Source organism: Peromyscus maniculatus, chromosome 23 (assembly GCF_049852395.1).
Source record: "Peromyscus maniculatus bairdii isolate BWxNUB_F1_BW_parent chromosome 23, HU_Pman_BW_mat_3.1, whole genome shotgun sequence".
NCBI lineage: Eukaryota > Metazoa > Chordata > Mammalia > Rodentia > Cricetidae > Peromyscus > Peromyscus maniculatus.
In genome coordinates this window covers 53,141,366-53,165,007 of record NC_134874.1, presented here as the reverse complement: position 1 = coordinate 53,165,007, position 23,642 = coordinate 53,141,366, and the positions used below count along the sequence as shown (strand labels likewise).

Genomic DNA, 23,642 nt, shown 5'->3' with positions numbered 1-23,642 from the left:
GCTATTTACACTGGAATTAGAGCTCTGGCAAAAACTGGACAAAGAATAAACACCAAAAATGGAAGCAGAAACTTCTTTAGGAAAATTCTGCAGTGGCTGTGCACAGACCACTAATATCCATGGTGACAGCCGCCCCTTCTGAATAACCCTAGTTATTAACGGTGATTCATGAATAAGCTTATGATATATGCAAAGGTTATTTTATGGTTGAAGTCCTTGGGTTTTGGTAAATGTTTTGTTGTTAAGCCAAAAATAAATTCAATGGCGAACCCAATATAAATGCAATACCATATACAATTTTAATAACCATAAAAGCACCATTATATAAGACACTTAAAATAATATTTCACAGAACATTAAAAAGAAGCTGTTGGCCAAAAAATAAATAGAGCATATATCCCACATGGTCTTGCCATGGTCTCGTACCAAATGAATCTGATTCCAGCCTGCTGGGATTTAATTTGGACTCATAAATTCATAACTGATCCGAGGGGCAGTCAACATTTCACTGTCTCAATACCACGTGAAACAGCCTGCTCATCTCAGTGAGTGTGAGTTCCACATTTCCTTGTATGACCTACACCCTGGCTGCCTCATTGCTTTGTTCTCCTAAATATTCGAGTTGCTAACTAATCACACATTATAGGCATCATTTTAGAAATGATGATGATTCTTGATGATTCTTTAAAACTGGGCATTTGCGAAAGCAGGTTTATTTACATTAACATTAGGCTGCGAGCCGGAGGGAGGGGTCTGTCCTGTAATGGGACGGACGGGTTCTTGGTTGCCTTTGTTCCTAAGAATTCACAGGCATGTTTAATAGCGACACGTCATTAAAATCAGGGAGGAAGTCTCCTAATGTTACTTCGAAGGACAACATTCCCTCCCTCCTGTACATTAAGTCTAAAAGAGAATCAATGCCGTTAGAGAGATGGCTCTGGTCTCTGGACGCAGCCTATCAGAGCAGCAACGCACTAAACTGCTTCCTGCCTCCGCCTCCGCCTCCCTCGCTCCCTCCAGCTCTATGGAGAAGATGGATCTGGCAGAGACAGTGGTACCATAGCCCATAGAAATGTACTAGTAACACCTTGTTTATGACTCTGCCGCTAATTGGTGATCTTGGATTTCAGTTTCAAATCAACTCCTTCCCTAGAGAAAGACCCTTGAGCCCTCCACAGAATCCCCAGCATCAGGCCGTACAGGCGCACTCTGACGTTGCTTTTTGGAAATAATGAATATATGACCTCTGTTCAGAAACTTCTGGGCTTGGCTATTTACACTGGAATTAGAGCTCTGGCTAAAACTGAACAAAGAATAAATACCAAAAAATGGAAGTAGAAACTTCTTTAGGAAAACTCTGCAGTGGCTGTGCACAGACCGCTAATATCCGTGGTGACAGCCGCCCCTTCTGAAGCTCTCGTTGGAGAAGCCGCCGTGAGCCCTTCGGCTGGGGAGCTCTGAGGTGCAGGTGCTCCAGTACCCGGGGCCGCCGGAAGGTGTGCCGTTCCTGTCCTGGTTTCTGTTGGCTCTGCTTGGCTTTTCTGCGTGAAGGACACTGTGAAAGGTAACATCGTGTTCATACCGTTCTTTCATCCGGTGTATTTTTTCTCTTGGGACTCCATGGATGTTTCTTCTACATAGAAGAAAAACCCCACAAATGCTTGGTTAGGGCAAGCCATGACAACGAGCAACTTACACTGCAAATCCTGCACTGCGTGGCTGCTGCTCTGCCTCGGGACACCTGGGAAAAGCATGCATCCTGTCGTTGAGGCGCCTGCCTCCCCAGCCCTACAGACTCTCGGGCCGCCCTCCCTGCACACCCCGAGACAAGCCCGGGGCTAGCTTCAGAAAGGCGTTGTTTCTGGTGATGTTGACCGTGAGCAAGCACCGTAAGATACAACTGCTCATGGCTTTAGTGATGTGCCTGTTGATGACATGCATATATCTATTAACAGTTTGGATCAGCTGGTCTCCGATACCATTAAATGATGCTTACTAAACCGATCTTAAGTTCTAGAGAGCACAAATACCAGCCGGGGACGTGGTAAGACATTCAGTTGCCGAGATTTCAATTACAGAACAGAGTTCACGACCCATGTCATATTTAACAACCAGGCAATCAAGGGGGGGACCACAGACTCACTTTGGAGAGGCTCTGCTTCTACCGGGTCACTGGCATCAGGTGACATGGAGTGTGGCTATCAGAAGCCATGCATTATAAACCGAGTTAGTATTATTTGGACATGGGTTGCTGTGTCAATCAAAGCAGCACTTGTAGCATGAACGAGCCACGCTCTGCTTCACATTCAAAGCTCTTGCTTTAGTCTGCCGCAGAAGCACTGCTGGTCTGTGCATCCCATGCAGAGGAAGTGCTTTAAGTGCTCATTAATGCACAAAGTTAAGTGTGTCCTTCTAAAGGACCAAGTTCAAGCCAAGGGTTAGCATTTAGCATTATATGAGACATCAGACTCAAAACTAAAGTCTTCACATTAATAGTTCCAAACTTATCAGTTTCTAAGAATTACCATTTCTGGCCTGAAAACTACAGTCCCGTTTCCAGCCTGAAAAGATGCTTTTGTTCGGTCTGAAATACCTGAAAGTGGCAGGATACAGGATGAGGAACTAGGAAAACAAAGCGATACCTTGCTAACTCTTGAACGTTGAATTTCCATCGAGTGTCGGGTTCTCGGAATATAACTTCATAGTTATTCTCAAGTGCCTGATTTTTCAAAAGTACATAAAACATTGAAGACATGGCATGTATGCTTGGGAATGTTCACGCTCCACTCAGCATTCACCACAGTCTCGTCCAAATGCCTCCCCCCTGTTTTATAAGTCATCCAGGCCCTGAATCTATCTACTGCATTTTGTCTCATTGATAAAGCTTATCAGTTCTGTCCAGTATGAATGTGAACATCTTAGGACAGACCACTGAACTCATGATGAAATGTCCCAAACATGGGTGTGAACAGTGGACCTGGAGAATTCCTACAGTGACTCCTGTGATTATCATGGATTTCCTCCCTCCCGCCTTGGTTTGTAGCTGAGAGTGCCACATAGCTTATGACGTCACAGTGATCTCCACATGTTCTATACAGTGTTTCCTGCAGGGCTCGGCCCAATGCCCCGGGTCCCATTTCTGTGGGTTTAGAAAGTTGGGAAGGCTCTCGTGTAAACTTCTAAACGTCCTTCGCACTCATGAGCTGACCGGACCGCCTCATTCCGACAGTCTTCTGTCACCACTAGTGCGCAGCGGGTTATAAAATGGAACTAAATGAGCTAAGCCGAGGGGCTCCCTCATAACGGGGCAGCAGGCGTTAGTTCTCCAGAGGGGCTCACAGTCAACTACGCAAATCCAAACAGCCAGCAGGGAATTCTGAGTGTCTGTGGTGACCGATAACTTAAGTTCCCCGAGTCAGTCATGAATACATCCACCAAAGCAGCCCACTGCACCCCGTGAATGTGTAAGGTGATCATTTATCAACTGATGAATACATTTAAAGATGTAAGTTCCCTCTCCGTCTTTTGGATAGTCAGTTCCATTCAGGAAAGGATTCAACCACCGTATCTGAGGAACAACTAGTGACTGGGTCTCAATGACAGCGCTGGGTGGTGACTAGTGTCCAAACTGAGAAGTGCAATGACTTCCGGAAGGCACCGCCAGTCGCTCCTTAACTGCTTTGGGCTGTGCCTGCATGCATCGGCTCCTCAGGTCCTTGCTCGTCCCCTGTGACCTTGAATGTGAACTGAAATACACGGTTTAGAGGCACCTAAGTTCTCCACCCCGGGCCTGGGGAGAACTGACAGGTAAGCGTCAGTAACAGCTATCTGTCTGCTGTTTTGCCTACATGTGGAAGGATCCTAACGCTAAGCTACCTTGAGCCCCGTGGAGGAGACCCCCCAGCATGCTGGGGGCCACCTATAACAACTCAAGAAGCTGTCTGCCTCCTGCTCTGCTCGGTTTGGAAATGAAAACTTGTTAGCGTAAGATACAAACAATGTCTGGAAAGATCAGACCGGAGAGGAGGTGTGTGCTGCGGTTTGTATTCTATCGCCTTAAAGGGTCACGCTGGCAATCTGTTCATAGACTAAGAAATTCTGTTGCTCTGGAACAGCCACAGAGTACTGAAATCCCCAGCCTACCACAGGTAGACCTGGCTCACTGGGACCCTGCTGTCCATTCTCTAGTCTGTAACTCCCTGCAAGTATCAGTGGGTGCTCCCCTGAACAGAAAATAGCCAAAATGGAGAATCTAGTAAGGAGATCTCCACGACTTTGAGGCCAGCCCAGTATACCTAGTGAGATCTAGGATAGCCAGGGCTATGTACAGAGACCCTGTCTCAAAAAAAAACAGAAAGGAGGAGGGAAGGAGGGGAGAGAGAGAGAGAGAGAGAGAGAGAGAGAGAGAGAGAGAGAGAGAGAGAGATCTACCAAGAACTTAGACCATTTATGGACGACCCTCTGAGGTACGGTAGCCCCCTCAGCAACCTAACAGCAGAGACCCTAAAACAACTTTACCTGCTCCCTGTGAGATCTACCCTTAGTGGATGTGAAATCATGGAGGACCAGAAAAAGAGGAAAGAACACAGGTTTCCACTTTCTCACAGAACGCCCCAAACTGAGAATTCAGAATGATACTTCTTCCTACCATGACGGCATAGGGCTTCATTTCCCAGGCGTGCAGGTTGGTGTTATCAATAATAATGGGGGATATGCCGTTCTGCATTGCTTTCCTCGCTGTAACACAATGCAACACAAGAGTGAGCACCACGCAGCAGTCACCAGAGCGAGCATCATCCACACTGGGTCACCTCCACTGCGGGAGGCCTTCCCCCACACAGTTAAACGCCCCCTAGTGCAGAACCACCAGGGGGTTCCTTTCGCTGGAATCTACTACAGAGTCAAGCCCCGCCATCCTGCTTGGGTGGGAAATGGCAGAGCTTTGCTTAAGGCCCCTTCCATGAAATGTACTCATTTTGAAGCTGCTACAAGACGCCGGGCGGTGGTGGTGCACGCCTTTAATCCCAGCGCTCAGCAGGCAGAGCCGGGCGGATCTCTGTGAGTTCGAGGCCAGCCTGGTCTACAGGGTGAGTTCCAGGCCAGGCACCAAAACTACACAGAGAAACCCTGTCTCGAAAAACCAAACAACAAGAACAAAAAAGAAGACGCTGCCTCAATCTACACACACAACAAGGGGCTCCTGGGAGTTTGGAGGGGAGTTTGTCACCTCTCTTCTGGTTCCACTCATGCGCTTCCTCCAAGAAGTCCGGGTTGAACTCATAGGCACCATCTTCCCTGAAGAAAAAATCGTCGGTGCTGAAAATCAGGGCCCTGGGGAAGTCACGCTGCAGCTGTCTGCAAAGTGGAGAAACGGAAAAGAGATTTCCCGTTACACTTGGCCGTGGGCGATGGTTCCTGTCCACCTTTACCAGCGAGCAGATTATAGTTCTGAGACCTCCACGTTTTGAATTCTTCACTCCACTTAGGGGGAGAACCAATCATCTCAGAAAGTCCTCGCTCCTCATCGGGAGGCGGAAGCCCGAGAGGCCGCCGTGCACGTTGCCGACCCTTGAAAGTAAGAGGTCACTTGGGTCACGGCCACTGCCCCCTGCAGCATCCAGGACTGACTGACACTCAGAGCAAAGTTGAAGGCATGGTGACTTCATCAGTTACCAGGGCCACTCCTCTCCAAGGCACACCAGTGCCCTCCCAGACCGCCCCACGGGCATCATGCCCCCACGCTGCAGCCCTTCCCTTAGCCCCTAAACTCTTACCTGTCCTGGGTCCCATTCCTCGGAGCTCTGATCTCTGTAAGGACCCATCTGAGCAACTAGTTCTTGCTGAGGTATGAAATGTGGATAAAGGAGATGTGTGTGAGCTACCCTCTGAGTTCTAACAATACCTAAACCAATGGAGAAAGCACAAGAGAAGGAGAGAGGTGAACCCAATAGTGTCCCTGCGTCCTCTGAGCTCTACCACTCGGGTCTAAATATGAAAATGTCACAGGAAACGACAACGTCACAGAGAGCGTCTTTGCATGACACAGGGGGGCGGGGCGGGGGGCGGGGGGAGTCAGTTCTGCAGGAAAGAATTTCACAGGAGAGGTTTCCACTTGGGGTTGCATTACATTTGGGGACAGGTTCTATTAAATCAGATAGTGATAAGGTCAGGGCTGAACCGCTGTGCCTCCTTTAAAATAAAAAAAATAATAATAAAAATGCAGAAGCTGGTCATCTGGCAGTGCGCACCAGCAGCCCAACGGGTTCTGCCCGTGATGGAAACCCACTCCTCCGGCAGCTGTGCGGGGGTGGCAGGGTGGGAGATACCAACAAAAGCAGGCAGAGGCGCGGTGCAGCCTTTCCAGTGTGGTTCTTGGTAGCGATCGAGGTGGCTTATCCCCCACCTCCTTTTTTTTTGTTTTTCAAGACAGGGTTTCTCTGTGGAGTCCTGGCTGTCCTGGAACTCGCTCTGTAGACCAGGCCGGCCTTGAACTCAGAGATCCTCCTGCCTCTGCCTCCCCAGTGCTGGGATTAAGATTATTTTAACCCAGCGAGAACGCGGAGCCGCCGAGCTGGGTTCCAGCCTCTTGCTTCCACTGCAGCCATGTGAACCCGTCTGTGTCAACTTGTTCTCTCAATCCGAAGGGCTGAGGGGAAGCACTTTGTGAAGGGTGAGACGCTTGACGAACGTGAGGTGCACTGTTAATCTGTTAGTGATCGCTTACCCCGCCCAGACCGATGGCAGTTGGGATATGGGGCTTTTGGGGTGTGGCGGTGCATGTGGGGGGGGAGGAGTAAGAGCCTCCACTTTGGAATGTCGGTAAATCCACACTCCAGAAACAGCACGAAAGCACCTCGGCCTGAATTCTTCAGAAGGTGCCACAGCGGAGTTGGAACTAACTAAGCACAAAGTAAACGCACTTTGTTACAGGCTGTAACAAAGCCTGTAACACGGGTAGTCCAGCAGCTAGCTTGATTTTTAACGGTATCCAACTATCCTTGGTAGACTTGTGAGGAAATGGAGGAATATGTTTCATTTTCTTGTTATTTATTTCCGTGTGCACCACCTGCAGTGCCCCTGGAGGCCAGAAGAGGGCATCAGATCTCCTGGACCACTATGCAGGTGCTGGGAATCAAGCCCAGGTCCTCTGCAAGGGCAGCGAGGGCCCTGAGCCATCTCTCCAGCCCTGGGATAATAAATTTCAGTATCAAAGGACTAATATCAATTAGCCAACCTATTAAACCCTGATTGCCAATTACCAGACACCAAGTGTTACATGAAGGGTTAAGGCACGGCAATAAATAAAGGCGTTACTTTCAAGAATGGATGAGCTGACTTGGGGCCAGGCCTCGTACACAGTTTGTGCGGTACATGGAGGCAGAGCTGTACCAGCAACACACAAAGAGAATTTGGGTCAGAAACATCAGCATTTGGCAAGGGAAACATTGCAAAAGAGAGAGAGCATTTGACTTGGACCTCGTGGGTTGAGGAAACTTTTACGTCACATGAGAGGGGGTGAGAGGGGGCGGGAGCAGCATTACCCGGGGTAAATAAAGAGGAGCAAAGAGACCGCAGCTTCGGTGTGGCAATGATTAGAAACGCTGCACACGGAGCTCTAGAGCCTGGCGGAGGTGAGTTGTTCCTTCCTTGCGGAACCCTTGAGGACTCCTGCTTTGCTCTTCGAGGTCTACTACAGACAGAAGTTTAGTTTCTAACGTTTTCTCTAAATAGACTTGAAGACATGGTGTTCACACTTTGCCTCTCAATCACTTCTGGAAAACATAAAATCACGGTCCTTTTCGACTGCGATGTTTCAACCGCGCCGAGGGACAGCCAATGCACGTCCCGTGTGGCACTCCTGGACCCGTGTGGGTCTCCCCCTTCGGTCTGGCCCTTTTCCTTTTTTTTTTTTTTTTTTTTTTTTGGTCTTTTTACTTTTACCCAGATGTCAAATTCGTACTAACAGCCACAGCCACATGTTGAAAATTTAAGACAGTAAAAACCGTAGCAGAGCAGAAGTGATTGAGTGACAAGTACTTAGACTGTAGAATTTAAGTGGGAACAATAAATACCATTCCATCGGCTGCGGGAGATGAGGGAAGGGCCTCAGCCCTGGCTTTCTCTATGGTGGTCAGGAGCCTCATGCAATGGGGAAATTGAGAAAAATGAAAAATAGAAGAAAGGGGAGAAAATAGAAAGACGATTACTTCCACATAGCTTCCCCTCCTCACTGCCCCTCCCCCACCCCCTAAAATGAGAGACTCGGACACCAATCTGTATTGCAAAACTTATTCTCCCAGCGTTATTCAACCATCAAGAACTATCAAGTCAGGGCTGGAGAGACGGCTCAGCAGTTAAGAGCACTTCCTGATCTCCCAGAGGTCCTGAGTTCAAATCCTGGCAACCACACGGTGGCTCACAACCATCGATAATGAGATCTGGTGCCCTCTTCTGGCATACAGGCATATGTGCAAATAAAGTACTCATATAAATAAATAAATAAATAAATAAATAAATAAATAAATAAATAAATCTTTGAAAAAAAAAAGAAGAACTACAAAGTCACTAGGTGGTGGTGGCTGGTGGCACACACCTTTAATCCCAGCCCTCGGGAGGCAGAGGCAGGCGTATCTCTGTGAGTTCGAGGCCAGCGTGGGCTACAGAGTGAGTTCCAGGACAACCAAGACTGTTACACAGAGAAACCCTGTCTCAGCCCCCACCCCCAATAGATTACTTGAATTTATGTTACAAAGATTTCAAAATTTCCTCTCATAGTCTCATAATTTAAAATTATTTTAATTCATTTTATATTTAAATATTTAAAAAATTTCTCTTATAGTTCCTGAAATACTTTTCATTCAAGTATCACATTTGATAATTATGTCTCATTGGTGTATTTCATCTATAATGTCCTCCTGTCTCTATGGATTTCTGTGTGGAAGAGTCCAGATGAGTCTCTGGTGGTTTGCTCAGGATTGGGTCCAGACTAAACATTTTTGGAAGGGTGGTATGGAGGAGAGGTGTGCTTCCTGATCTCAGTGACACCCTGCCTTTTGTGCTCATGCGGACACCCAGCTAAAGGCAGTGCCAGCGAGTCCCCCACTGCCAAATCAGCTCACTGGCTTACTTAGAGATACTGTGTGAGCGGAAACCCAGACCACATGACTGTCCCGGTTTCCGGCGGCCTTTCCTGGGCAATCTCCACCTTAGAGATCCCGCAAGTCTTACATGGGGATCATGGAATCATTTGAAATTCTTTCCATATTTTCTAGGCAGAATTTTGTTGTTGTTTTGGTTTGGTTTAGTTTTCTGGGACGGGTTTCTCTGGCTGTCTTGGAACTCACTCTGTAGACCAGGCTGGCCTCGAACTCACTGAGATCCACCTGCCTTGGCCTCCCGAATGCTGGGATTAAAGGTGTGCACCACCACCACGCGGCTAGAATTGTTTTATAAGGAGCCTTCTTGGTCCTCTTTTCATAATCTTTACCTTATTTATTTGTTTCCGCACACCACTTCTGGATCCATAATCCTTCTGCCTTGGCCCCTCAAGCACTGGGATGGCAGAGGTGCCACTGGGTCCAGCCGTGCTACAGAACGGGTTTGCTGTAGAACTCTGACAGGCCTCAAGTTCGCTATGCAGACCAGGCTGGCCTCGTCCTTGCGGCAAGTCCTCCTGCCTCTGTCTCCCGAATGCTAGGATTACAGGCATGCACCGCTGCTGCACCCAGTCTTATTGTTCTTTCGGATGGTCCAACTGTCGCAATTGAGCTAGTGGTACCGGTCAAGCCGGCTCCTCTGTCTCTGTTTATGAAAACACTCCTTTTTTTCCCAATCAGCAAAGATACACATTGAAACATTAATGTCCAAATAAGTAACTAATAAGGATAGCTTCCTATATTTCTGCATCTAAAAATAATTCCTAACACTTGGTTTTCTTTGCAGTATGTATAACATTATTCCTTTCGGGTGTCTCTTCATTTATTAGTTATGTGGGCACGTGCACCGGTGACGTCAGAGGACAACTTCCGGAAGCCGCTTCTCTCCCTCCACCATGCGGGTTCCAGGACCAAACCAGGTCCTTAAGGCTTGGTAGCAAAGTGCCATTACCGAGCCCAAAGTTTGTTTGCTTGTTTATAAAGTCATTCATTTGTTGGCTGAGACAGAGTCTCACTAGGTAGCCCTGACTGGCCTGAAACTTGGAGAGATCAGCCCCTGCCTCCCCAGTGCCTGACAAGTGCCTCCCAAGGCCTGTGCCTGGATACCCAGACTCAATTTTTTATTTCTTCTTTTTGTATAAAAAAACAGGAATGAGATATAAACCTACCAAGTGTTCACCAACAGTTGTGTTTTTTTTTTTTTTCATAGCAAAGTGTATCTCACCCCATGAAATATGCTTCTATGATTTTTTGGGGGAGGGTTGGTTTTTTGTTTTTTGTTTTGAGACAAGGTTTCTCTGTGTAGCCCTGGTTGTCCTGGAACTCACTCTGTAGACCAGGCTGGCCTCGAACCCACAGAGATCCGTCTGTTTCTGCCTCCTGAGTGCTGGGATTAAAGGCGTCCGCCACCACTGGGCTTCTGTGACATTTCAAATGCATAGTAGTTTACACTTAACTCATAGGGATGCACTACAATTCACCTAACTTGTCCCATGACTAGTCAATGTACCTGTTCTCCTCATGACCGTCAAGACGATCTCCTCTGGTGTGTAGCTCCTTATCGGGAGGTTATCTTACTGAATTTCATTTCCCTATAGAACAATTGTTTAGCTTTGTTTACAGTAATCTCTAGATTATAAAGTTTAAATCTTTATACATGCACTCTAGCCACATCCAGCATCTTTTCTTTTCAAATCCAGGCCTTTGATGCTCCATTCGAACAGTCTTTCTCACCCCAAGATTATATCAACATGTCTATAATTACATTTTCCTCCTCAGCCCATCTGACATTTTGCTTGTATGTAGTTCTGGTTAAGGCTCTACCTTGACTAGTTTTCTACCTGGGACCCTGGTTGCCCCCACTGTTGCCTAAGTTCATCCTTTCCCATCGTCCTGCCATACTTTCTGCACCATCCCAGAGGGCTGCATGTAATCGGGGCTGTCCTCGGGCTTGTTTCGTTCCTATGTCTGCATCACATTGTCTTGCCTCCTTTTCTAATAGTTTATTATGTTCAGTGGTTGAGAATATTTCCTTTATAAGGTGTATACTTTTAGTTTATTTTGATGCGGAAGTGTGTCTGAACAATGCCAACTAAGGACACATCTCCTTCTTGCTCCATGATGGCTCCAGTAACTCTTCCAGAGCGGTCAGCAGGAAACAGGGACCTCGGCGAATATGATCTCTCCTTAACCTTTGTACCACTTTCCTGATAAAGTAAATAATAGCTCCTCCGATTACAGACACCGAAACTGCTGCTTGAAAGATTAAATAAGTGGCCAGGGTTCAGGGTTTCCAAGTGGTCCTGCCAGGTTTGACCTCAGGTCTAGAGAGAAGCAGGCGGAGCGGCATTGCACACGCTGAGCACTTCTGACATCCGGAGAGCTCGTCGCATTGTCCCCCATGTTGGCGACAGGCAGCCATGGTCTAGCACGTGTCCCAGCCTGCAGTTACCATTCTGGGGTTCTTATGACACTTCCTTAATTAAAAAACCCAACAACAATTGATGTGTGTATGTGAGGGCCTGTGTGTGTGTCTAGGCACCACGCCTGGTGCTGGAAGAACACTTCAGATCCCCTAGAACTGGAGTTGCAGATGTTTATGAGCCACCGTGTGGGTGCTGGGAATGAACCCCGCTCTTCTCTCTCCGCCAGAGCAGCCTGTGCTCTAACCACTGGGCCATCGCCAGCCCTGAATACAACTGTGTTAAAGTCCATCACGGAACCTTGGTCACACTTCTCCTCCGCCCACTCCACCTCTCAGGGGCTCTCGGCACCCCTGCAGCTCCGGCCTGCACATCTGTTCTGCCGCACAGGAAGAGGCAAGAGCCCTTGAAACCGCAGCTCTGACTAACCACAGGCTGCCACTTCCCCCCTCACGCGGTCACTGCTGAGTCTTCAGAGGCGTCACATGTCACAGGCATTGCTCAGTCTCTGTCACACACACACACACACACACACACACACACACACACACACACACCGTCATTCGCTCTCACATCTGTTCCCGCGTTACTGTGTGGTTGTCTGCATTGTGACTCTACTAATCTCTCCAGAGAGATTTAAAGCTCCAAGTTTACCTGGGAACCCTTTTAAAATACGCACACAAAGGTACTTTTTATCTATCTATCTATCTATCTGTCTGTCTGTCTATCTACCTATCTATCTATTTATTTATGTAGTTTATTTTTTTGTTTTTTGAGACAGGGTTTCTCTGTGTGGGTTTCTCTGTGTGTTGCTCTGTCCTGGAACTCGCTCTGTAGCCCAGGCTGGCCTCAAACTCACAGAGATCTTCCTGCCTCTGCCTCCTCCGTGCTGGGATTAAAGACATATGCCATCACTGACCAGCTACAATTTATGTTTTTTTAATGTGCATTGGTGCTTTGCCTGTATGTATGTCTGAGTGAGGGTGTGAGCTGCCATGTGGGTGCTGGGAATTGAACCCAGGTCCTCTGGAAGAGCAGCCAGTGCTCTTAACCGCTCAGCCATCCCTCCAGCGCTGAGGGATGGGTCTTGAATGCAGTGTTCTTTAGCCATAAATGTCCAAACTCTTTTGTAATTAGGTCCCAACTGTATGATACCGCTCTCAAGGCCAGCCTCCAAAGAGGCCTGGGAGGGAGGTGTATTCTACCCAGCAGCACCCACCCAGCAGCCTAGAGCAGGGAGGAACACTGTGCGGCACACGGGCAGCTTCCTGAGGTCTGCTGTTGCCTGGCCCACATCAGGGCCGAGCCCCGACCTCGGGCATCTGTCTCCACCGTACCTCTCTCCCCATCTGTTTATCACTACGTCATTAGAAAAGCAGCCTTCCACTCCCTGAGAAACCTGACTGTGTCACCAGGCCGCAAAGGCGGAGGGAACTCTGGTGACAGTCCCCGACGCGGCCCTCGGCGTCGTCATCTGGCAGTGCGGGCCCCCTTAACCCTAGACAAGCTCCTCTCGCCAGCTCGCCAGCTCTCGTGTGGACAGCCTGCCATCTCAGGATGGGACCTGCTCCCCGGGCCTGTGCTCAGTTCCTCAATCATGTCTGCTCCTTCTCAGAACTGGGGAAAGGAATCAGGAACCAAAGTCAAGACTCGGAGTTTTGTTTGTTTGTTTTTCAAGACATGTCTGCTCACGTGAGCGACCTCCTCTTTGCTTCCTTCTTTTCTCAAAAGCCACGTTAGCATCTGAGCCGAGTCTCCGGGGACATGTCCAGTGGTGCCTTTTGTTAACAGATCCACTGGTCAACTCTCTAGTGAATGCCTACAAGACGCAGGACTTCTTTCAGAGGCAGGACAGAAAATAGAGTTTCTTTGTTGAGACAGGGTCTCACTATGCAATCCAGGCTGGCCTTGAGTTTACAGCAATCCTCCTGACTCAACCTCAACGAGTGCTGGGATTACAGGTATGTAACACACCTAGCTTAGACATGATTCCTGACTCAAAGAATTTACATCAGGTCTGGCGGTGGCGCTCGCCTTTAATCCCAACATTCAGGAGGCAGAGGCAGGTGGATCTCTGAGTTCCAGGCCAGCCTGGTCTACACAGTGAGTTCCAGGACAGTCGGGGCTACACAGAGAAACCTGTCTCAAAAAACAACAACAAAAAACAAATAAACAAACAAACAAAAAAACACCTTACATCTCATGAAGCTCACATTCTAGTAAACGTGTGTGTGTGTGTGTGTGTGTGTGTGTGTGTGTAGGGGGGCATCTATTTATGAAAAGAGAATCCAGTACAAGCTAAAACCACTGCAGGGTCTTCTTGGGTAGCAGAAAAAACCCTCCTCCCCTCTGCCTTGTATCCCCAACTCTACAATCACACTTCCCCAGGGTGCCCGGTAGCTTTGGGAAGTGGGTGGAGGTACATTCGTCTCTGAACAGTCCCCACCCCCATGAGCTCGCCATCACATAACGTTTCCATGTATGAAATAAAAACTACAAGGCTGGGGTTAGAAAGACGGCTCAGCAGTTAGAGCACTGTCTGCTCTTGCAGAGGTCCAGGGTTCAGTTCCCAGCACCCATGTGGGTGGCTCACAACCATCTGTAACTCCAGTTCCAGGGGATCCAGCGCCCTCCTCTGGCCTCTGTGGGCACTGTATGTATATGGTGTACATACTTACATGCAGGCACACATACACATAAAATAAAAATGAATAAAGCTTTTTCTGTTTGTTTGTTTTTCTTTTCTTTTTTTCTTTTTTCTTTCTTTCTTTTTTTTTTTTTTTTTTTTTTTTTTTTTTTTTTTTTTGGTTTTTCGAGACAGGGTTTCTCTGTGTAGCTTTGCGCCTTTTCCTGGATCTTGCTCTGTAGCCCAGGCTGGCCTCGAACTCACAGAGATCCGCCTGGCTCCGCCTCCTGAGTGCTGGGATTAAAGGAGTGTGCCACCACCGCCCAGCCCAAATGAATAAATCTTAGGAGCACCTCTTCACTGTGTGCTGAGCCCTTCTCCAAGTCTCCCTTCTTCTTCCCAGATTCTTACCTTGATACAGCAGAAAGCTTTCTTCCCAAGCCTTATGAAGGAACGGTTAGAAATCGAGCTCATTTGTCCATCACACTGCTTCCCCAGTCCCACAGGGTTAGGTGGATTTTAGATGACTTGAAGGGACCAAAACATAATGCCTCTGGGGCTGAAGGGGTGGCTCAGAGGTTAAGAACACTGGCTGTTCTTCCAGAGGCCCTGAGTTTAATTCCCAGCAACCACATGGTGGCTCACAATCATCTGTAGGGAGATCTGGTGCCCTCTTCTGGCCTGCATGCAGAACACTGTGTGCATAATAAATACATCTTTAAAAAAAAAATGTCTAGCCGGGCGGTGGTGGCGCACGCCTGTAATCCCAGCACTCGGGAGGCAGAGCCAGGCGGATCTCTGTGAGTTCGAGGCCAGCCTGGGCTACCAAGTGAGTTCCAGGAAAGGCGCAAAGCTACACAGAGAAACCCTGTCTCGAAAAACCAAAAAAAAAAAAAAAAAAAAAAAAAAAAAAAAAAAAAATGTCTAATTATATTTGTTAGAGTCCCAATGGCCCTGGAAAGGCACCCTTTTATACTGATTTCACTGGAGCACCAAGGAAGTAAGTTGAATCATAAGCATCCTATCATAGGAGCCGATTAAATGACTTGGGAGTTGACATTCCTCTCTGGTACACCATACTCAGTATAAACACAAACACTTGAGATCTAAAAATCATCTCCCAGTGCAATGAATGCATTAGCAAGAGTAAGAAGTTCCTTGGTAATGTTTTTAATTGGGAGGAACATCTCTCATTAATACTGACAATAGTAAAATGTAGCTTCCTTACCCCGAGACTTGCAATCCAGGTGAAATTAGACCCCTAACAGGGCCTGACGGGTTTTCTACCGTTTTTGATTGGTGTTTCATCAGACTCTTTTATCAGGCCCCTCCCACTTCCCAGGCTCTGGTTCAGGCCTGGGGATGTAGGTAGGTCTGTGGTAGTAAGGCTTGCCTGTCATGGGTGGGGCCCTAGATTTAAGGTATTGAAAAACAGCGGTGGCCCCTGCCCTGCGACCTTGATCAAGGTATTTCCTCGGCAGAGCTTCGAGTCTTGGGCTTGAGTTAGAATGAACACTATGGGAGCTTCTTGGGCAACTCCTTCGCTTTTCCTATAAAAAAAAAAAAAAAATTCTTCCTCTCTCATTTCTTCCTCCACTTCTGCTTCCTTCCAAATCATTACACAGCATCATACACAATTCTCCAAGCACACCTGCACCACTACATGCTCCATTAGCTGGGTCTTCCCCCATGGTCCCAGCAGGGCCAGGAAACATGGTGAGGAGGTTCCTGCAGAGGGGAGGCCACCTTCCCTCACATGCCTTTCAGCGAGTGATTCTAAACCGGCATGGTACTGTAAACTCCTACTCCTTATCAAACGCATAAAGCAGTTAGTCTGCACTCACCTAACCTCCAGAGGGAAGAGATGCAAGGACCCTAGTTAGGAAAACCATGAGAAATCTGAAACACTAGTTATCATTTTCCAAGGTGGCCTAGATGACCAGAGATCTGAGATGTCTGCTGCCCAACACTGTACTTTGATATGCAAAGAGTGGACTGCTGTAAACGTCAGTCCTGGTCTTCCTGTTGTTTAGGAGAGCCAATGCCTCATCTATAAACTGGTCCCTGTTCTCAGTGCCTCTGTGGTCCACTGTTAGCACGCCTCTCTCCCCCAGCCCCCTCCGTCTGTCATTGGGTCTTATTATTAGAAAAGCATCCTTCCATGTGCTGACACGTATCTGGAGATGTGAATGAGGAGGAAGGACCGCCACCAGGTAGCATCCTTTGAGCCTAACTGAATGCACGTTAGGAGTCATTCGTGATGGTGCCGAACGGAAGAAGGTTGCAAAGGGACCAGCATGTACCACAGTGAGGGGGCCAGGTCTGGTTTTGACTGGTAAAGGGAAAGATGCAAAACAAAAACAGAAACAAAACCATTCCAGGGAACCGACAGAATGGAGACGTTTAATTTTTCAAACAAGGCCACTCGAACAAACAAACGAATAAAGAGACTCCTATTGCATTTCACAAAGGCACGTTAGCTGTACAGCCACACAATGGAATATTTTATTCAGACATAAAAATTATGGCGTTCTCATATTTGGTGCAAGCATGAACCTTGAAACATATGCTAAGTGAGACAAAGGACAGACACTCATGACCTACGTACATGACGTACTTAGACAAGCAAGAACATGGAGACACCAAGTAACTCAAAGGTTGCAGGGACAGAGGAGAGAGAAGGCGTTACTGCCGAGGGGGCACAGCTTCTGTTTGGGGTAATTTAAAAAAGAAAGAAATACAGTGACAACCGCCGCCGCATGTGTACTGATCTGAACCCTTTAAAGGGGTGAAAATAACCACAACAGGGACGTTTAAACCCCTCCTCCCAACACACACACACACACACACACGCACGCACGCACGCACGCACGCACGCACGCACGCACGCACGCACGCACGCACACGGGCGCACACAACAAGAAATGCCCAAGGCTCGTCCACAGATCTGCTGCTGAGGCTGGGGGAAGAGACAGGTGCAGATCAGATGGCTGGGTCACACTGCCAGTCCTGGACCACAAGGCCCGGAGCTCTACCTCCCCACCCAACTTTTCATAACGATTTTTATTATGTGTGTGTGAGAGACGTACGTGTGGCATGGTGAACACAGAGACGGTGGTGGCCGGAAGACGACCCTGTAGAGTCAGCTCTTTCCCGCCACCTTTCTGTGGGCTCTAGAGATTGAACCCCGGCAGTCAGGCCTACACAGCCAGTACTTCACCTGCTGAGTCTTCTCTCGGGCCCCACATCCAACCTTCAGTCATCTCCAGATCTAGCCCTGGGCCTACCTCACCAGTGAATGCGCTGCTATGAAAGCTCCCCTGTAGTGAAGCCAGCAGATCAACGGGCTCTTTTCCATCTCCACTCTGCCTCCCCTTCAAGGCCAAGACAAGAACCACCTACCTCCATGTGGAGAGGACTCTGTCCTTAACTGACTTTGACCCTCTGCACAGGCTCCCTTAGCCTTGAAGGCTATCGGCACCAAGGTGCGGTCCCATTGCACCCCACTTGCCTACAGGACAGAACTGATTGCTGACTGTTATTGTTTCCACTGGTTATCTGGAATAGGCACCTTCTGTAGCCTTAGTGAGTCTAAGTCTCAGTACCAAGGGAACCCGGTTACCATTGATTATTGGTTGACTAATACTGGCCATGGCGGGTACTCACACATCCCACGGCGTCTGTTCACTAAGCTGTCTGTCCTCCTCACAATGAATGTATTCGCGAGTGTCAGGTCGTGTTACGAGAGAAGAATCGCAGGAGTTAAAGAATCAAGAAAAAACGTCATCGTGGTTAAAAGTTCGTCTCCTCATGAGTGAATTTCCTAGCATCCGTCCAACGGGAAATTAACCCATGAAAGACTCTGGTTGACAGAATGACATCGTCAGTCAGCCAGGTCATGAAACAAACCTTTTACTCCACTGGGCCTTGATTTTTTTTTTTTTCCTTTTAAAAGTTACCAAGCAGGCTGGAGGGGTGGCTCAGAAGTCAAGGGTCCTTGGTGCTCTTCAGAGGGCCTAGGTTTGATTCCCAGCACCCACAGAATGGCCCTTAACCCTCTGTAACTCAAGTGCCAGAAGGTGTTATGCCTTCTGACTTCTCTGAGCATCGGGCACATGTGTGGTAAACATACATACATGAAGGCAAAACAATCATACACAGATATCTTTAAGATGTTTTTCTTTAAGTTACCAAGCACCATATAATTGCTGCTGAAAACTAGAAGGCAAGTGAGGGGGAAGTCCATGGTCCCTGTACTAAAAGTCGACACCTATGGACACCTATGGGTGCCCACTTATCTCCTCACACAGTTTTTTTTTCTTCTTCTTCTTCTTCTAAGAATCTATACAGACCTCTTTCTTTGAGCACAAAATGGGGTATGTGTGATTGTGTGTACCTTCCTTCTTATTTGATTTTTCATTTTTGAGACAGGATCTCACCCATCCCAGGCTGGTCTTGAACTCACTATGTAGCCAAAGATGACCTTAAACTCCTGATCCTCCTGCCTCTACTTCCTGAGAGCTGGGATCACAGATGGGCATCGCCACAGCTGGCTTCTGCCATGCCGGGGATCGAATGCAGGGCTTTGTGCGCGCCGGGTAAACACTCTATATCTGTGAGCTAGATGCTCAGACCTGTGTGTGTCTTTAAGACAGGAAAGAACACATTTATAGGTCAAATGTCCATCTCTGTTTCGATCAGTGACTCATAAACCAATCTATTCTTATATTTACTATTTAATTAATATTTCATACATGATACTTAAGTTGTCTTGCTTTTTTTTTTTTTTTCTGCCACACAGAAATCTCTGATGAACATTCTTCTGTGTCTGCACACTTGTCCAAGCATTTCCTCAGGATGAGTTCCCAGAACTGAAATCACAGTCAGGAATAACCAAATGATACTTAACTGAATGCAGGTACTAATGTAGATTTAGAGAGTGTGCTGGCTGGAGTACTATGATGTGGGTAAATTTTTAAACCAGATAAAATCCAACTTAAGCCAGGCAGTGGTGACGGCAGGTCTTTAATCCCAGCACTCAGGAGGCAGAGGCAGGCGGATCTCTGTGAGTTGGAGGCCAGCCTGGTTTACAAAGTGAATTCCAGGAGAGCAGGAGTAGTTACACAGAGAAAGCCTGTCTCAAAAAAAAAAAAAAAAAAAAAAAAAAAAAAAAAAAAAAAAAAATCCAACTTAAAAAAAAAAAAGAAATCCAACGAATTCAGAAAGATACTTTCTATATCCTAGCCACTTGGACATATGAAAAGACATAGGTGAATATTCTAGAATATAACATTGACTTGAAAGACAAAACAGATCCTATTTTTAAAAGAGATTTTTATTAGTTATTTAGTCAGATGAGATATAAAAGGTAAGCAGGAAAAGATAAGCCCATATTTGCAGACACTAACTTCCTCCAATGTTGACAAGTTTTATTAGTCTGATTTAAGAAATACATGTTCGTTATAGAAAATGTGGGAAACATATAGAGAAAAAGACTCTTGGAATCTAGCAAATACATAATAACCTTACAGTTTTCTATTTTCTACACAAGTGTATTTTAAAAGTCTTCCGTTTTCCTTTCTCCCATTCCTACCTGCAAAGCATGGTTGGGAGAGGCCAGGCTGTGACTTCCTGACCCATTCTTACTTGCTCTGGGCTACATCCCACCCCACTGAACTTTATATAAATCCACCTGGAAGCATGCAAAGACTCCTGAGCCCCAAGGCTGACAGTACCCAGACCCCAGGCCTTCCAGTCCACAGCATGCTTCCTCCAGGGCACAGCCAGGCTTTGCCTTGACAACTCAGAGTTCATCTCATCAGCCTTTCATGTTCCTACCTACACGTCCTAAAATGTACATAGCTACCACCTTAAAGTTTCAGAGGGCATCCTCACTGATTCCATCTTTACAACCCCCGGTGTCCCGCCTGAAGAAGAGGGGTGCTGGAGGTGTGAGACCTAGTGAGTGAGCTTGGATATGAAGGAACCCCGAGGCCATCACTTTTAGGTCTGGCAACAGGAAGCTAAGAGAAGGGTCACCATGAAACCCTCTAACTTAATCACCTCTTAGCAGCCGCAGAGAGGCCTAAGCTGCTAAGACAGCAGCTGGCTAGTGAGGAGGTAGATGTAGAGCAGGCTCCCCTCCTTCCGGCCAGCGCTCACCACATCTGTCTCTACGGGGTGTTTAATGAGATGCTCACCAATCTGTCCCTCCAGGTGTTTAATGAAACGCGCTCTTGTCCAGTGTCTTCAGCTTAGTCAAATGTCATGAGGAATTAAAATCTTAAAAGTATAGAAAATTAGAGACAGAGAGGAACCTTAGAGCCCACCCCAGCCAAGGCCCTGGCTTTCCAGTCTTCTCATGCTCACACTACTTCCTTTCCCGACACGGCTAGAGCTGACAGAGCCAAAGGAGTAACTTCCTTCTCTGACTTTCATTCAGTGTGTGATGGTTTACGGGCTGGCAAAGTGAAAGTGAAATGGAACAAGATTCGGCATCCTGGAAACGTTTGGTAACACATGTACCCACCGTGAATTGCTGTATCACAAAAAAACCAACTGTGCCGGGTTTTCCAAGGAGGCTCTCCACACCACACCACCCTGCCACTGCCAGAAGCCTCTGGAAAGGACCTACAGAAGTGTGTCTTAGCAAGGGGTACCAGTGTGGCCTTCGCAAGTCACCTATCCCTTTAATTTGCAAAGGTATTCAGAATGCTTCTACTCCACAAACCAACTAGAACCCCAGCGATAAATGTCAGCACCTTATGGGCCGCCTCAGTTTCCCCCTCCAAGACTCAGGCCCTCCCCCTACGATCACTACCTGATGCCATGGAAATCAGCATGTGACCGCAGGCCACCTCGATTCTTCAGCGGTTCCAGGGTCCTATGGCTAGCCTTATCTGATGAGATGGAAAGCTCACGGGTGGCGAGTGACTGCTTCTATCGACTAATGTGTGCCAGACAATGTCGATGGAGGGTTAAGACATGGCCCCTATCTTCAAGTATCTCACGGAAGGAAAAAAAAAAAAAACGATCCTGTGCAAAACTAAGCGCAGTCACAGAGATGTAAACAGGAGCCAAGGCGCCGAGAACAGAGCGGCTTCAGCGGCAGGGTGAGGCAGCTGCGAGGGGAGGTAACAGAACCGGTTTCAAAAGGCTAGTGACATCAGTCGGGCAAAGGGTGGCAAGCCAGGCGGGAGGGCCAGCGTCAATTAAGCACAGCAAGGAGAGAAACCGTCCAACGTTGCTGGAACACCGAGCGCAGGGCAGGGAGTGGAGGGCGGGCGTTCAGGCTGGAGCGCTGGGCCTAGCAAGGTGCAGCAGGCGGCCAGCCCGCGCAGTTCTCGCTGACCCGGTACCGGGAGGGCCGCTTACGCAATTCGCGAGTGAACGAATTTGGGCGCCCGCCCGCGGAGAGGCTGTCAGCGACGGTCGGTGGGGGCGCCGCCAGCCCCCCCCCCCACAACACCCCCTCCCCAGAGCACCTGTGCGCCTTCGCAGCCGCCAAAGCAGACGCAGGCTGCGCCGATCCACCAGATCTCAAAGCGGATCCCGGCCCCGGCCAGCGCCGCGCTCCCCCCCCCCCCCCGATCCCCGACCCCGTCCCGGACCCCCGAACTCGCTCCGGTGACAGCGCCTGTTGACGCACCGTGGCGGCTGCCTGCGCGCCAGCGGGCGGGGAGCGGGTTTCTCTGCAGTCGCCACCAGGTTTTCCCGAAGAGCAGTCCCCGCCGCGGGCCTCCCCGACCCGGGGCTGGGGGGCGGGGGGGTGGAGGGGAGCGAAGGCGACCTCGGCCCCGGCGGCCACCAGGCCGGGCGCAGCGGGGAAGGGCCGGTGGCGTCTGGGGGCTTTGCGCCAGGCGCCGCGCCGAGCGAGGTCCATCCTCCCGGGCCGGCGAGCGCCAAAGCTCCCGGGCGCGCGGGGCAAGGGCAGGGGCGGCGCGCGGAGCCGCTCGGGGCAGGGGCGCGCGTGGGCGCCAGGCCGCTGTCATTACCTGGCCAGCGTGGTTTTCCCCGAGCCCGGGAGGCCGCGCAGGAGGTAGAGGTGTTTCCTAAAGCTGTGGCGACGCGGAGGTGGCCCCCGCGCGGGCGGCGGCCGAGGAGGCGGCTGCTGCTGCTGCCGCTGGTGGAGGCTCAGCCTCCCGAACGATTCCAGAAAACTGTCCTCCATGGGGAGGGGGCTGGCGGCCAGGGCCCTGGGTTCCCTTCCTGAAGTCACGGTCTTGGCCAAAGCTGTTGTTTTTGTGACTCTCCGGCCATGTGATAGATGGAGGGGCGGGCGCTCGGAGCCCAGCCCCTCCTTCCCAGCCGCGCGAACCGCGGGAAGGGGGCGTCTCTACCTGCGAGGCCGGGGTGCAGGGAGACTGACAGCCAGGGAAGCGTGGGTGACGGGTGACGCAGCCCCCCAGCGCTCCCCTCCTGCCTCCCACTGTCTTCCGCTGTCCTTCCCGAGGGAAGGGGCCCCAGCCCGGGGACACAGTGGAAGGTTTCCCTGCAGCCACAGTGGAAGGCCAGCCTTCTGCTACAGCTCTGCCTCGTCTCACTTCAGACAGGCCTAGACCTTGAAAGTAAATAGTTTCCGTTGGCGATTAAAGACTGTGACAGGCACATCTGAGCTGTAACAGAAAAGGCCATTGTCTCCCCCTCGGTGTGCGCACCAGTATCTGGCTGGCGTCCCAAGGACTGGGGCACACTCCTCCAGGGTGCTGTATGCTCTCTTAGTACCTTTATCGGACTGTCAAAACTATCCTTAGAAAGCTTTCCGCAACTTGAAGTCTCTTCTTGCTCCTTAGGTCCCGGTGGACTTAGGAGGCTGCATAGATACCTCTCTGCTGCCACACAGCAGGGGAGACTGTCCTGGGACCGTTTGCACAAAATCAAGTTCAAGTTGCAGGAGCTGGCGGCACCCATTGGCAGGCACTGGTTGTGACTCTCCAGTATTCCCCTACAGAACCAAGAGGACGGTCCTGGTTTTCGGAAACGAAACAGAGTGTTCAAAACTTGCATCCTAGAAAATCCGAGATACTGGTGACTTTGGCTACAATTATTGTAAAATTAAACATTTTATGTTTGGCACTTAAGGTATGGACATTATGAAAAGGAAGCGTGGGGAAAGAAATGATGTCCTTCGGAGACTTAGAATCTAAAAGACCAGCGATGTCCTGACCAGCCTTAGGAAGGGGCTATTGGGGCAGGGAGGGGAGCCTGCCTGATGACAGCTCACTAGCTTTGGGCTTCCCCTGGGCTGGGGTGTGGGAGTGAAGCAGGGGGCTCCCCCTGGGAATTCCCCTCCCAGCGTGAAGCATGCTTCCTTGGTCCTACTGCAAGGGCGTCTGGGAATGTTGGGGGAAGAGTGAGGAAGAGGGAAGATACATTCATCATGGAATGATGACACCTCTAGTGTCTATACGTCCCTGACGGAGCTCACATGTGGGGACG

General features: G+C 49.1%; 1 protein-coding gene across 2 annotated transcripts; it reads right to left on the bottom strand.

The window, feature by feature from the left end:
- Nucleotides 1–276: 276 nt before the first annotated feature.
- On the bottom strand, nt 277–22,504 carry N4bp2l1 (NEDD4 binding protein 2 like 1). 2 transcript variants are annotated; one of them, XM_006987226.4, is made up of 5 exons: nt 22,199–22,504; nt 5,228–5,355; nt 4,649–4,737; nt 2,643–2,719; nt 277–1,633 (listed from the first exon to the last, which is right to left on the bottom strand). In XM_006987226.4, exons 1-5 carry the CDS (start codon nt 22,372–22,374, stop codon nt 1,381–1,383), a joined length of 723 nt encoding a protein of 240 aa, XP_006987288.1. In that variant the 5' UTR covers nt 22,375–22,504; the 3' UTR covers nt 277–1,380. The 2 variants fall into 2 exon arrangements, with proteins under 2 accessions (XP_006987288.1, XP_076416939.1); XM_076560824.1 differs by lacking the exon at nt 22,199–22,504 and adding an exon at nt 5,456–5,622.
- Nucleotides 22,505–23,642: the final 1,138 nt, after the last annotated feature.

Excerpts from the sequence above, each read along its gene's own strand:
- N4bp2l1 (XM_006987226.4), bottom strand. The coding sequence starts at position 22,374 with ATGGAGGACAGTTTTCTGGAATCGTTCGGGAGGCTGAGCCTCCACCAG. Across the intron at positions 4,738-5,227 it reads TGAGTGGAACCAGAAGAGAG|CGAGGAAAGCAATGCAGAAC; the intron begins GTGACAAACTCC and ends ATTGTGTTACAG. Across the intron at positions 1,634-2,642 it reads AACGTTCAAGAGTTAGCAAG|AAGAAACATCCATGGAGTCC; the intron begins GTATCGCTTTGT and ends TCTTCTATGTAG.